Source organism: Odocoileus virginianus, chromosome 16 (assembly GCF_023699985.2).
Source record: "Odocoileus virginianus isolate 20LAN1187 ecotype Illinois chromosome 16, Ovbor_1.2, whole genome shotgun sequence".
Taxonomy (NCBI): domain Eukaryota; kingdom Metazoa; phylum Chordata; class Mammalia; order Artiodactyla; family Cervidae; genus Odocoileus; species Odocoileus virginianus.
In genome coordinates this window covers 27,694,185-27,708,884 of record NC_069689.1, presented here as the reverse complement: position 1 = coordinate 27,708,884, position 14,700 = coordinate 27,694,185, and the positions used below count along the sequence as shown (strand labels likewise).

At 36.6% G+C, this 14,700-nt stretch overlaps 1 protein-coding gene across 3 annotated transcripts in view; it reads left to right on the top strand.

Annotated features, from left to right (window-relative positions):
* The window catches only part of TTC6 (tetratricopeptide repeat domain 6), a 205,806-nt gene that overhangs the window by 138,491 nt on the left and 52,615 nt on the right, over positions 1 to 14,700 (top strand). For all 3 annotated transcript variants that reach the window (XM_070478006.1, XM_070478004.1, XM_070478005.1), the window contains exons 20-25: positions 350 to 426; positions 1,468 to 1,628; positions 8,114 to 8,245; positions 10,967 to 11,116; positions 11,946 to 12,086; positions 13,576 to 13,689. In XM_070478006.1, the coding sequence (XP_070334107.1) occupies positions 350 to 426; positions 1,468 to 1,628; positions 8,114 to 8,245; positions 10,967 to 11,116; positions 11,946 to 12,086; positions 13,576 to 13,689 (775 nt within the window). The remainder of the gene's footprint in view (positions 1 to 349; positions 427 to 1,467; positions 1,629 to 8,113; positions 8,246 to 10,966; positions 11,117 to 11,945; positions 12,087 to 13,575; positions 13,690 to 14,700) is intronic.

Here is a 14,700-nt window from a genome sequence, read left to right as displayed (position 1 = left end):
TTTAACAATTTATGTAAACACTTCTCCCTTTTTATGTCCCCTTGACCTGTGTTTAGCTTTAAAATTTCTCAGCAGCAGAGTGTAACATTTTAAATACTGATAATTAAAAAAAGACCTGAGTATTTTCCTTTCAGCTTCACATTTGCTAAATTGTTTTGTTCTCACATCTCCATGCTAATTGGCTTACTTAGACTTACACAAATATTCATATGTTTCACATTGTTTTTGTCATATATATGTAAGTATGAATAAACATAATTTAAGATCTTAAGTAATATAAAAATATTTATCTTAGAAAAATACAGATTATTTTTAGCTGCTTAGATTTAAAGAGTGTTATTTCTTTCAGAGGACAGTATCTTCTTAGGATGAGATGCTATGATCTTGCAAAGTTCACTATTTATCAAGTAGCAGAAATGAACAAAGGTAAATATAATCAATGCAAAATTGTAACATTGCCTTAATTTTAAAATACTTCTTTAATCTTTTTATACTATTTGCTATGCTTCTGAACTATGGTGTTGGAGAAGACTCTTGAGAGTCCCTTGGACTGCAAGGAGATCCAACCAGTCCATCCTAAAGGAGATCAGTCCTGGGTGTTCATTGGAAGGACTGATGCTGAAGCTGAAACTCCAATACTTTGGCCACCTCATGAGAAGAGTTGACTCATTGGGAAAGACCCTGATGCTGGGAGGGATTGGGGGCAGGAGGAGAAGGGGATGACAGAGGATGAGATGGTTGGATGGCATCACTGACCCAATGGACATGGATTTGTGTAGATTCTGGGAGTTGATGATGGACAGGGAGGCCTGGCGTGCTGCGATTCATGGGGTCGCAAAGAGTCGGACACGACTGAGTAACTGAACTGAACTGAATTGATAGCTATGTATAGCTAGCACAGAGAGTTCACTTGAAAGTCAGAGTTGGATTTTGAAACTTTAAAACATCAATTTTGCATGTATATAATCAATTTGTAAAATGTCTCATAACCTGGTGAATTTTGTGAGAGATTATTGTGTGTGTGTGTGTGTGTGTGTGTGTGTGTGTGTGCGCTCAGTCATGTTTGATTCTTTGCAACCCCATGAACCATAGCCCATCAGGCTCCTCTGTTCATGTAATTTTCCAGGCAAGAATACTGGAATGGGTGCCATTTCCTACTCCAGGGGATCTTTCTGTCCCAGGGACCGAATCCACATCTCTTGTATCTCCTGCATTGGCAGGTGGATTCTTTACCACCTGGCAAGCCCTGAGATTATTACAGGCTATATCAAACTTACACTATTATTTTTTTGTTTGTAATTGGAATGTCTTATTGTCTGTTGATAATAAATAGGTTTTAGTATCATATTGATTTCTTAAATTCATATTGTAAACACAGAATATTGAATTGCTTGACTGCCTAAAAACAGTTAGATCGAAGTCCTCGATACTTGGCAAAGTTATTGATAATTGTTCTTTTCCTTTCAGGTCTCATTGAGTTGAGTCCTATACAGCAAGCACTCATTTATTCATTTTGCGAGAACCATGACAAGGCCATCCAGGTCTTGGATGGGACCATGTTAAATAAGCCTGATGTCCCTATGTATATTCTGTTAGCAAAAGCTCAAATGAAGGCCAAGAGAAACAAGGTGAAAAACGTTTCAGTCATGTTTACTAAACCTATTCATGGAATTGTTATATTGTGCTTAGAATTACAGCTTAGATATACATTTTTTAACAAAATAAATCATGCCATTCATTTATTGATTCTTTTGTTAATTTAGGTTATTCCCTTTTATTTTTTTTCCTCTTAAGAGTAAGGTTCCTATAAGCACTCTTTTTCATGTCTTCTGTTAGCATTGCTGGAACATAGAAAATGTAAATGTTTGACTTTCAAGAAAATGGCACATGGTTCCATAGGCTTCTACCAATTTATTCTTGCACCTGTGGTGTATGAGTATTATTGCTTATCTCCATCCTATGATAACTGGTATTGTCAACTTTATTTTTGTCAATTTGGTGCATAAAACTGTCTCATTGTGGTCTTAATTCACATTTTTCAGTTTGAGTGAAAGATCGAGGCATCATTTTATAGGTTAATAGCCACTCATATTTCCTGTTCTATCCATTTCCTGCATACATTTTGTTTGTCTTGTTCATATTGATTTTTGGCATGAAAAAATAAGTTCTGTGTATTAATCCTTGGTTGGTGGCATGTGTTTCATATATTCTCTTAAAATTTGTGCCTGCTTTTTAAATTTTCTTTATGATGTCTTTTAATGAGCAGAGGGTCTTAATTGTAATGTACTTGACTATATCTACTTTTTGTTTCATTGTCACAGCCTTAAAAAAATTCTCATTTGGACTTTCCTGGTGGTCCAGTGGCTAAGACTCTGTGCTCCCAATGCAGGGCGCCTGGGTTCAATTCCTGGTCAGCTAACTAGATCCCACATGCCACAACCTGACACAGTCAAATAAATAAATAAAAAATATTTTTAAAAAAGTATTGTTTAAAAATTCCCTTTCTACACCAGGTCGTAAGATGTTTCCCCATATTTTCTTCTAAGAGTTTAAAAGTTTTGCTTTTCAAATTTAAGATCTCAGTTCAATTCACTTCAGTCACTCAGTCATGTCCAACTCTTTGCAACCCCATGAACTGCAATATGCCAGCCTTCCCTGTCCCTCACCAACTACTGGAGGTTGCTCAAACTCATGTCCATCAAATTGGTGATGCCATCCAATCATCTCATCCTCTGTCATCCCCTTCCCCTCCTACCTTCAATCTTTGCCAGCATCAGGGTCTTTTCTAATGAGTCAGTTATTCGCATCAGGTGGCCAAAGTATGCAGTTTCAGCTTCAGCATCAGTCCTTCCAATGAACACCCAGGACTGATTTCCTTTAGGATGGACTGGTTGTATCTCCTTGAAGTCCAAGGGACTCTCAAGAGTCTTCTCCAACAGCACAGTTCAAAAGCATCAATTCTTTGACATTCCGCTTTCCCAGCTCTCACATCCATACATGACTACTGGAAAAGCCGTAGCTATGACTTAGAAGACCTTTGTTGGCAAAGTAATGTCTCTGCTTTTCAATATGCTATCTAGGATGGTCATAGCTTTTCTTCCAAGGAGCAAGTGTCTTTTAACTTCATGGCTGCAATCACCATCTGCAGTGATTTTGGAGCCCCCCAAAATAAAGTCTCTCACTGTTTCCATTGTTTCCCCATCTAGTTGCCATGAAGTGATGGGACCAGATGTCATGATCTTAGTTTTCTGAATGTTGAGCTTTAAGTCAACTTTTTCAGCCTCCTCTTTCATCAAGAGGCTCTTTAGTTCTTCTTCACTTTCTGCCTTAAGAGTGGTATCATCTGCATATCTGAGGTTGTTGTTATTTCTCACGGCAATCTTGATTCCAGCTTGTGCTTCATCCAGACTGGGCATTTCTCATGATGTACTCTGCATATAAGTTAAATAAACAGGGTGACAATATACACCCTTGACGTACTCCTTTTCCTATCTGGAACCAGTCTGTAGTTCCATGTCCAGTTCTAACTGTTGCTTTCTGACCTGCATACAGGTTTCTCAAGAGATGGTCTGGTCTCAGGTCAGGTGGTGTGGTATTCCCATCTCTTCCAGAATTTTCCAGAGTTTATTGTGATCCACGCAGTCAAAGGCTTTGGCATAGTCAATAAAGCAGAAATAGATGTTTCTCTGGAACTCTCTTGCGTTTTCAATGATCCAGTGGATGTTGGCAATTTGATCTCTGGTTCCTCTTCCTTTTCTAAATCCAGCTTGAAGAACGTCTGGAAGTTCACGTTTCATGTACTGTTGAAGCCTGGCTTGGAGAATTTTGAGCATTACTTTGCTAGCATAAGAGATGAGAGCAATTGTGCAGTAGTTTGAGCATTCTTTGGCATTGTTGTTCTTTGGGATTGGAATGAAAACTGATCTTTTCCAGTCCTGTGGCCACTGCTGAGTTTTCCAAATTTGCTGGCATATTGAGTGCAGCACTTTCACAGCATCATCTTTTCAGATTTGAAATAGCTCAACTGGAATTCCATCACCTCCACTAGCTTTGTTCATAATGATGCTTCCTAAGGCCCACTTGACTTCACATTCCAGGATATCTGGCTCTAGGTGAGTGATCACACCATTGTGGTTATCTGGATCTTTTGTGAAGATCTTTTTTGTATAGTTCTGTGTATTCTTGCCACTTCTTCTTAATATCTTCTGCTTTCATTAGGTCCATACCATTTCTGTCCTTTATGGTGTCCATCTTTGCATGAAAAGTTCCCTTGGTATCTAATTTTCTTGAAGAGATCCCTAGTTTCCCATTCTATTGTTTTCCTCTATTTCTTTGCATTGATCACTGAGGAAGGCTTTTTTATCTCTCCTTGCTATTCTTTGGAACTCTGAATTCAGATGCTTATATCTTTCCTTTTCTCCTTTGCCTTTCACTTCTCTTCTTTTCTCAGCTATTTAAGGCCTCATTAGACAACCATTTTGCCTTTTTGCATTTCCTTTTCTTTGGGTTGGTCTTTATCACTACCTCCTGTACAAAGTCATGAACCTGTGTCCATAGTTCTTCAGGCACTCTATCAGATCTAATCCCTTGAATCTATTTGTCACTTCCACTGTATAATCAAGAGGGATTTGATTTAGGTTATACCTGAATGGGCTAGTGGTTTTCCCCACTTTCTTCAATTTAAGTCTGCATTTGGCAATAAGGAGTTCATGATCTGAGCCACAGCCAGCTCCTGGTCTTGTTTTTGCTGACTGTATAGAGCTTCTCCATCTTTGGCTGCAAAGAATATAATTAGTCTGATGTCGGTGTTGGCCATCTGGTGATGTTCATGTGTAGAGTCATCTCTTGTGTTGTTGGAAGAGGGTGTTTGCTATATCCAGTGTGTTCTGTTAGCAAAACTCTGCTAGCCTTTACCCTGCTTCATTTGTATTCCAAGGCCAAATTTCCTGTTACTCTAGGTGTCTCTTGACTTCCTACTTTTGCATTCCATTCCCCTATGATGAAAAGGATATCTTTTTTGGGTGTTAGTTCTGAAAGGTCTTGTAGGTCTTCATAGAACCATTTAATTTCAGCTTCTTCAGCATTACTGGTTGGGACATAGACTTGGATCACTGTGATATTGAATGGTTTGCCTTGGAAACGAACAGAGTTCATTCTGTCATTTTTGAGTTTGCACCCAAGTACTGCATTTCAGACTCTTTTGTTAACTATGATGGCTACTCCATTTCTTCTAAAGGAATCTTGGCCATAGTAGTAGATGTAATGGTCTTCTGAGTTAAATTAGCCCATTCCAGTCCATTTTAGTCCACTGATTCCTAAATTGTTGATGTTCACTCTTGCCATCTCCTGTTTGGCAACTTCCCATTTACCGTGATTCATGGACCTAACATTCCAGGTCCCTATGCAATATTGTTCTTTACAGCATTGCACTTTACTTCTATGACCAGAGGATGTTGTTTTTGCTTTGGCTCCATCTCTTCATTCTTTCTGGAGTTATTTCTCCACTCTTTTCCAGTAGCATATTTGGCACCTACCGACCTGGGGAGTTCATCTTTCAATGTCCTAACTTTTTGCCTTTTCATACTGTTCATGGGGTTCTCAAGGCAAGAATACTAAAGTGGTTTGCCATTCTCTTCTCCAGTTTAAGATCTCACTCTACCTTAAATAGGTATTTTTGAATGTGAGATATTGATAAAATTTCAATTTTCCCCATATGGATACTCAGATGTTCCAGTATCATTTATTGAACTGTTCTCCTCAATCAAAGATTTAAGTAGTACGTCTGTCCTGTTGTAGCTTTTCATGTATGTGTGGGACTGATTTTGGGTTCTCTATTCTGTTCCTTCAGGTCAATATTTCTACCCCTGACTTAATAATACAATGTCTTAATTACTGTTGCTTTATTGTAATTCTTGACATCTGGTAGAGCAAGTCATCACAGCATATTTTCTCAGGAAATCCCTGGTTATTTTTCATCCTTTTCTCTTCCATACACATTTTAAATTCAGCTTGTCAAGAGTCATTAAAAACCCTAATGGGAGCCTGCCCTATAGCACAGGGAGCTCAGGTCAGTGCTCTAAGATGATCCAGATGGGTGGGATGGGGTGGGAGGGAGGGAGGTCCAAGAAGGAAGGGATATATGCATGCATATAGCTGATCCACTTCTTTGTACAGCAGAAACTAACACTGTTGTAAATATCTATGCTCAGTCATTCAGTTGTGTCTGACTCTTTGTGATCACGTGAACTGTAGCCCTCCAGACTCCTGTCTGTGGGATTTTCCAGGCAAGAATACTGTAGTGGGTCGCCACTATGCCTCAATAAAAAGAACAGCAACAAGAAATCCTGCTGGAATTTCGACTGAATTGCATTGACTCTCTAGGTTATTTTAGGGATCATTGACACCTTTATGATATTGAATTCCTTCTTGGGAATAACCCTAAATTTCCTTTAATCTCCCTGCCTCCCTGACATTGCTCTGCTAGAAATCTGAGGTCACTTCTGTTTGCCCTTTATACCAAATCAATAGTCATGTTCTCTTGGTTCTACTTTCTAAATATATCTCTCAAATCCGCTTCCTTTCTCTGTTTCTCTGGCTATTAGTCCTAATTCAGAACATATTTTTAGTTTGCTTGACTTAATATGATAGTCTTATAAGTCTTCAAAGTTTTTATCCCCATGGCCACCAGAGTATTGTGTTTAAAGAATGTAAATATGCCTTCCCTGCAAACCTCACAAGGACAACCACTACTTTCTATAGTAGTGAAGGAAAGAGAGGTGGGACATCAGCTGAAGGAGAAAGCAAGAGGAAGTGAAGATGCATTCATTTTAAAGTAAATGTGATGGAAGACTGTAGGGAGTCAAGGAGACAACGAAGGGGCAGAGATTCAGAAGTGGAAGGAACTAGCAGATTCTGTGGGGATGGAGTTGGGGTCAAAGGCACAGCTTAAGGAGTTAGCTCTGAGAAGAAGAAAGGAAACCATCCAAAGACAGGAGAGAAACAGATGGAAATGAAGAAGATAGAGGGACTTTGAAAATTAAAAAGGAGGAAAACTGAGAATTTGATTGGTGTTTTTTCTGTAGCAAGGTCTTGCCTTTAATGTTGAAAGTGAAAGTCTGTCAGTCGTGTCCGACTCTGTACGATCCCATGAACTATACAGTGCATGGAATTCTCCAGGTCAGAATACTGGAGTGGATAGCTGTTACCTTCTCCAGGGGATCTTCCCAACCCAGGGATCGAACCCAGGTCTTCCCTCATTGCAGGCAGATTCTTTACCAGCTGAGCCACTGAATGTTGAGATGGACTGTAAATATGTGGCAGAAACCAAGGGTGGGCACAAGGACACCATATATCCGAGTTAAACCTCATCGTTTCTTTAGCAATTTCATGTAAATTTCATGTAATTAGGCTATTAAGAGTCATAAGCATCTGCATTTCTACATAGATTAATATACAGAGACACTGATTATGAAAAGCTGTCCTTATCTGGGAAATTGAATTTTTTTCATTAATGAATTTCAACTCTTTTGGCAGAATAGTTTAAATGGGTAATTTTTGATGTTTATTCTCTCATGTCAATGGAACCCTGTTGAGAGCACAGCAGAACAAAATAAAGGGTGATTCAAATCGCCTCAGAGATTGTCAGTAGAGAACTTTTACTACATAACAGCTGGCCAGCATTCCCTTCAGGAGACTTACTAGGCAACTGGTCATAAACTGGTCTATAAATTGAAGTCTGATTTAAGACTATGAGAAAATACCCTTTAGAATTTAGAAATTAGTCTTGTATGGCTCTATTTCATAGATTAAACTCACATAAATTTTCACAAAAAAGAAAAGAATTTAGAAATTACAGTTCCAAAAGTCCATTTGCGTAAGCTTACTTATATACCTCCTTATAGGCCAGGCACATGGGTAGGTCACTCCCCACCCAGGTCCTCTCTCACGGTGCCCTGATAAGTTCCATGTCTTTACCAGATCTGTGTGTCCTCATGTGAAATGAGAGTAAGGCTGTGCACTCAGGATTCCCTTTACTATGTAGCCTGTTGTGTTAAATAAACATTATAGAGAAACATTACCTTCCCTCACTCTCTCTTTTTTAAAATCTTTATAGGAAGCCACGAGAATGTTTAAAGAGGCGTTGGATCTCATTTCTCATTCTGATAAAGGACTGAATCCCTTAGCTTCTGCAGACTGTCTGTATCACTTGGGTCTTTGTTACATGGAGGAAGGCAGCTTACAACTGGTATTTTGTGTATTTATGCACATGAGTTTTTCATGGTTTTAGAAATTATATCCTTACATTCAGTTCCATTTCCAAAGGCCACCTAAGCAGTGAGGGACTAGACCAAAGCTTCTCGTAAAGCTTGGCTTACTATAGTGAATCTGCACACTTAAAACCTACTACGTTGTTTTATTTATTCAAACGTTTTATTAATGCTTGTTTGTCGACAATATTCTAAAGACTAATGTGTGTTTCCCACCAAAACAATAAATCTAATTGTAAGAAATTATAGCAAAATAATTTCATCACTTAGTATAAATTTACTTACCACATTGTCAGTACTTTGAGTGCATCAATGTCATGCAGAATAAATGGAAAACAATTAGCACACTGATTTCCCTTATTGACAACTGAACAATTAAAATCAGAGTAAATTGGCTGTTAAGATGACCAGGTTCGTTGAAAACCAGTTGATTCAATTGTTAAGTATTTATCTATTAGGTTGGTGCAAAAGTAATTGCAGTTTTGGACCTTGAACTTTAAATCATTATTAGCTAGGCTCAAACAAATCCTTATTTTTTTAATTTAATTTTATTTTTAATTGGAGGATAATTACTCTACAATATTGAGACAATTTCTGCCATCCATCAAACATGAATTGGCCATAGGTATAATTAATTTTATTTAATTAAAATAGGAACCATTATAATCAACATATTTTTGCCAATGAGAAATACGTTTATTTATTCCTGTAGTGTAAAAATCTGTGCTTCAGGATTCGGTGAACTGTTGGAAAGCATTTTCTGCATCCTGCTGGTTGTGGAAGCGTTTTCCCTGCAAAAAGTTGTCAAGATGCTTGAAGAAGTGGTAGTCGGTTGGCAAGAGATGAAGTGAATATGGTGGATGAGGCAAAACCGTAGCCCAACTCATTCAACTTTTGAAGCGTTGGTTGTGCGACATGCAATCAGGCATTGTTATGGAGAAAAATTGGGCCCTTTCTGTTGACCGATGCCAGCTGTAGGCATTGCAGTTTTTGGTGCATCTCATTGATTTGCTGAGCCTGCTTCTCAGCTGTAATGGTTTCACTGGGATTCAAGAAGCTGTAGTGAATCAGACCAGCAGCAGAACACCAAACAGTGAGCATGACCTTTTTCTGGTGCAAGTTTGGCTTTGGGAAGTGCTTTGGACCTTCTTCTTTGTCCAGCAACTGAGCAGGTCATGGCCAGTTGTATAAAATCCACTTTTTGTCACACCCTGATTGAGAAATGGTTCGTTGTGTAGGATCAAGGGAAGACAACACTTCAGAACAACAATGTTTTTCATTTCTGGTCAGCTCATGAGGCACCCACTTGTCAAACTTTTTCACCTTTCTGATTTGCTTCAAATGAAGAATGACTATAGAATGGTTGACATTGAGTTCTTCTGCAACTTCTCATGTAGTTGTCAGAGGATCAGCTTTGATGATGGTTCTCAGTTTTCGTTGTCAACTTCCAAAGGCCAGCCACTGCGCTCCTCATCTTCAAGGCTCTCGTCTCCTTTGCAAAACTTTTTGAACCACCACTGTGCTGTACATTCATTAGCAGTTCTTGGGCCAAAAGCGTTGTTGATGTTGTGAGTTGTCTCCGCTGCTTGATGACCTATTTTCAACTCCAATAAGAAAATCGCTCAAATTTGCTTTTTTGTCTAACATCATTTCCATAATCTAAAATAAATATAAACAGCAATAAGTCATTAGCAAAAAAAATAAAGTGAGAAATGTGTATTAAAATAACATATAATGTAACCACATTTATTTAAGAATGTATTCTAATATCAAATGGCAAATTTCAACAGTATGAAAACCAAAATTATGTTTGCACCAACCTAATAATATTTGGCTATTTTATACAATTCTCCATTTCAAAATTTTCACTGATATGATAAATATGTAAATAACATATCATTGGCTCTTTATGAATATTTCACAACTACACAGACACACACATAGGCAGACACACCCACACACCATTCCAGTCCTTATATTCATAGGGGTGGATGGTGTCTGAGACCTGTATCTTCATAACTTTAAAAGAGAATTGCACTTGATTAGTTTTCCATTAAGAAATATATGAGACTAATTACAAATATTTTTCATGTTCTTAGTCCTTTGGACAAGCAGGGGAAACCTAGTTTTGCTTTAAATGTTAGAAAAAATTTTGGAGTTCTTTTATTTTGAAATTTTGTAACTATGTATCTGCTGGTCCTCATGGGAAATAATAAATACTAATTGTGATTTCTTTGAAGAAACACAATAAGACACATAATGATTAAAGTCCTCTTAGGGTCTTCTCTGGTGGCCCAGTGGCTAAGACTCAGTGTTCCCAACGCAGGGGACCTAGGTTTGATCCCTAGTCAGGGATCTAGATCCCACATGCTGCAACTAAAGATCCTGCATACCACAGCTAAGGCCCAGTGCAGCCAAATATATACATAAATGAATTTTTTTTTAAATTACACCTCCAAATGTATTGTAACAACCTGAATTATGTAGACATTAGTCTGTGAATAAGGGAACCTGTAAATTATAATAAACCTGGGTCATTCATATAGTTTGGCTCCACAAGCTTCACTGGGAAAAACATATTTAAAATGACCAAAAAATAAAAACTTTTCAATAATAGTTATATACTGTAATGTATTAACTTTTTAACTAATATATTCTACTCACTGAATGATTTACTTTTTACTAATATGCTCTTCTAGGCTTTTGATTCCTTTACAAAAGCTGTGAAAGCAAATCCTGATTTTCCAGAAGTTTTTTATCACCGTGGGCTTTGTAAAGTCAAACTCCACAAGAGTGGCTCGATCCTGGATTTCAATCGTGCAATTACCCTTGATCCAAAACATTACCAGGTATTGAAACGGGTGATTGCTCTGGTTTGGAGAGTGTGTTAAATTTGCTAATACTATTAAATCTTTAAGTGTTATTGTTATTAGTTAGCAACAGTTACTTTTATCTACTTTTCAGTTGTTTTAATAATCTATATATTATCTGTATTTTCTATTGAACTTAAAATATGATTTCCGACAGGGTTATTATATAGGTAAAAGTGCTTTGTGAATTTTAACATATATAAATTTGTTAATATTTTAATGTATCTATTAATCATTATGATTTTATATACTATATAAATAAATTTATTTACTTCTTGCTTTGCTGTTACATTGTATCCTGCCTTTTAAGAGACTATAGAGACAATATAAAATCCAATAGATGAAACTCCATTGGATCTTGGTTTTAAAAGCATATGAAATTTGAATATGGATGAAATATCAGATGATTTTAGGGAAATACTATTAATTTTTTTAGATATACAGTGGTAACGCGGTTGTGTAGGAGAATGTCTTCTTCGAAGAAGATGTATACTGAAAGACTTGGGGTGAATTTTTAAAATGTCTACAATTTATTTTCAAATTGTTCAGAAAAAATTAGATAACAACAAAATTACAAAATGTTAATAATTATTGAATCCAGGTGGTAGGTGTATGGCTGTTCACTGTATTATTCTTTCAATATTCTGTAAGTTTGAAATTTTCTTAATAAAAGAGAGTGACAAAAAGTCTGATTTATATCATCTCTGGATGACATAAATTGGTTCCAACTACCATATATATTTTGGCAGAACTGATGCTTTTACTGAAATAATCTGTTTCTGCTTTCTTCCTATCTTTCTCTGAAAAGGCATATTTAAGTCGAGTAGCCTACTATGGTTTGAAAGGCAGATACTCCAAAGCAATCTTGAGTTGTAATGAGGCCATCAAAATTTACCCTCAGAGTGTGCGTGCCTATGTCTACAGAGGAGTTCTGAAATACTACAGCCGGGTAAGGAATTTACTACCTTAATTAACCTCTGGTATTTTAGAGTGTGTGGCTGCTCGGATGCCAAGGAGGGACTCACTTCCCCTTTCTCTCTGTGAAAGGAGAATTGCCATGGAATGAAGGCAGAACTACGTAGAAGGTGGTACATTTTGACAGTACATCAAAAGGGACTTCAATTAATGATTTTTCATAAAATAGTGATAGTTACTTTTGACATTTATATTTTAAATGGCATTAATTATATATATTTTATTAAGGAAATAGTATTCATTATAGAGAATTTGGAAAATATAATGAAGAATAAAGAAGATTAAAATCACCTGATTCCCTACCACCATCAGATGGTAATTCCTGAAAGCACTTTGGTGTATTTCATTTGGTCTTTTTTTCCTAATAAAATATATATTTCCAAAAACTGGGACTGTGCTGCTTAAATAATCTGTGTTGTGCCCTGCTTCTTATATTTAATCTTTGAAGATGATACCAGTCTTAATGACTGCATATCATTCCATCATAGTATATTTTAACTACTTTATTGTTGGGCATTTGGATTGTTTGAATTTTTTTTTACTATTTTAAATAATACACATAGAACAAAATCAAAGGTTATGGTTCTTAAATGGATATTACTGAATTAAAAGGTGTGAGCAACACTACTGATGTCTAATGCTTCTTGGCATATTTTTTTTCTCCCTATTTTTCTTTTCTGACATTTCTTTGTAGATATTTCATATGCAATATTTTGCAAATAATACCTTAAAACAAAGGTAAGGCCTTGCATTACCTGTTAATTCTGTGAAAATTACTGTCCATAAAAATGATCTTAAGTTATCAGGGAAGCATCCAAGAGAAGCAAAAGAGAACATGGGTAGAAAACATGACAATTATGTGATATGACAGTACTAGTGACAGAAGCAAGCCAGCTCTGGTGAATGTTTGTTGGGTGAATTAGCTTGCTTCTCTTTTATCCATAAGAAATTTATGTTTTTCCTTGCTATATAGCAATAGGGGTCTTCCCAGGTGGCGTTAGTGGTGAAGAATCTGCCTGCCAATGGAGGAGACGCAGGTGTGATCCCTTGGTAGGGAAGATCCCTTGGAGTAGGAAATGGCAATTCACTCCAGTATTCTTGCCTAAAAAATTTCACGGACAGAGGAGTCTGGCAGGCTACAGTCCATAGAGTTGCAGAGTCGGACACAACAGAGCGCATGAGCACACTCACACATATAGCAACAATGGAAAAAAGATAATTGTTAATAGTTGTTTGTATGTTGAATTTTATTTGCAAGTGAGAAAAACTATAATAACAGTTCCTACCAAGGGACCTTCTTAATTAATTCTGTAAAAGATTAGTTTGATTGTCTTAATTTCATGGATGATACACAGAATGATTAAATGAATAGTCCCCAAACTCCGATAGAATCAAGAATTTATTTTACAACTAAATTTAAGTCTATTATGATTAACCCTTCTCAAATTATATTTTCTTTGTAGACTTATAAACTAGCGATTACAGATTTAACTACAGCTATCAACATGGATAAAAACAGTTATATAGCATTTTATAACAGAGCATTATGTTACACCAAGATAAATGAACTTCAAATGGTAAGATTTATAAATATGTTTAAAGCATATTTTCTTATTATTTCTGTTACAATTTTGGAAAAATAATTCCTGTGGCAATACACACAAAACTTGAGAAACCAAAGAACAATTTTAAAGAATATTTAATTTTTTCTTAGTGCTTACCAAATTTTCTTATATAGTCTCTGCGATGTCAAATGAAAATTAATTTTATAATGCTTCTAAAAGCATTTAAGGGCTGTGTAAATTAACACGTGTTACATGTTTCTCATTTGAGAAAAATGTTTCCACTGATAAATTGTGTGTAGAATTTTTAAGCAGTGATCACTAGCAATATTGTTTGCTTCACAACCTCAACATTAACTAGAATAGCCTGTGGAGGTATTTTGTTACAGTGCTCAGACTACAGATGCAGCAGGCAGTTTTGAGTGATGGTTTCCAGCTCAGAGACCGTTTTGAAGCCTAACTGATGGTTGAAGCAAACCTTTTTTTCTCAATTTATCCTGCTCCTGATTCTGCCTGTGCAAGCTCTTTTTTATATTTTTGAACCTTACTTCATTCTCCAGTCTCTCCTTACCTATTTTGTCCTCTTCCAATCAATTTCCTCACTGGGAAGCAGATCAGTAGCTTCTTAGTGTTCTGCCCAATTTCTTGCTTCCTTTTCTGCTACCCACCTACCTCCTCTTCCCTGTTTCTATCCACTTCATTGTTGATGATGCCTTCTTTTAAAAGACTGCATCATGTTCCTGCTGTTGTGTGTGGACACACTCCCTCAATTTCCTCAAAACCTGGAAAGTTAAATCTGTTTAAAACATTTAGAAATTTAGTGATTTATTTCCTATGGATGGAAGAAGTTGAGAAATATTGTTTCTGTCTAAATGGATATCAAATTGCCAATAACTGGATTTTCAGGTTTCCTCCAGAAATGTTGACAAATGAATAACTAATTTTAACACAGGCTGTTTTTACCATTCTAGGAGCCAATTAAAGGATCATTTATTAGAGTAACTTGCACAGCAGGTATCTTTGACA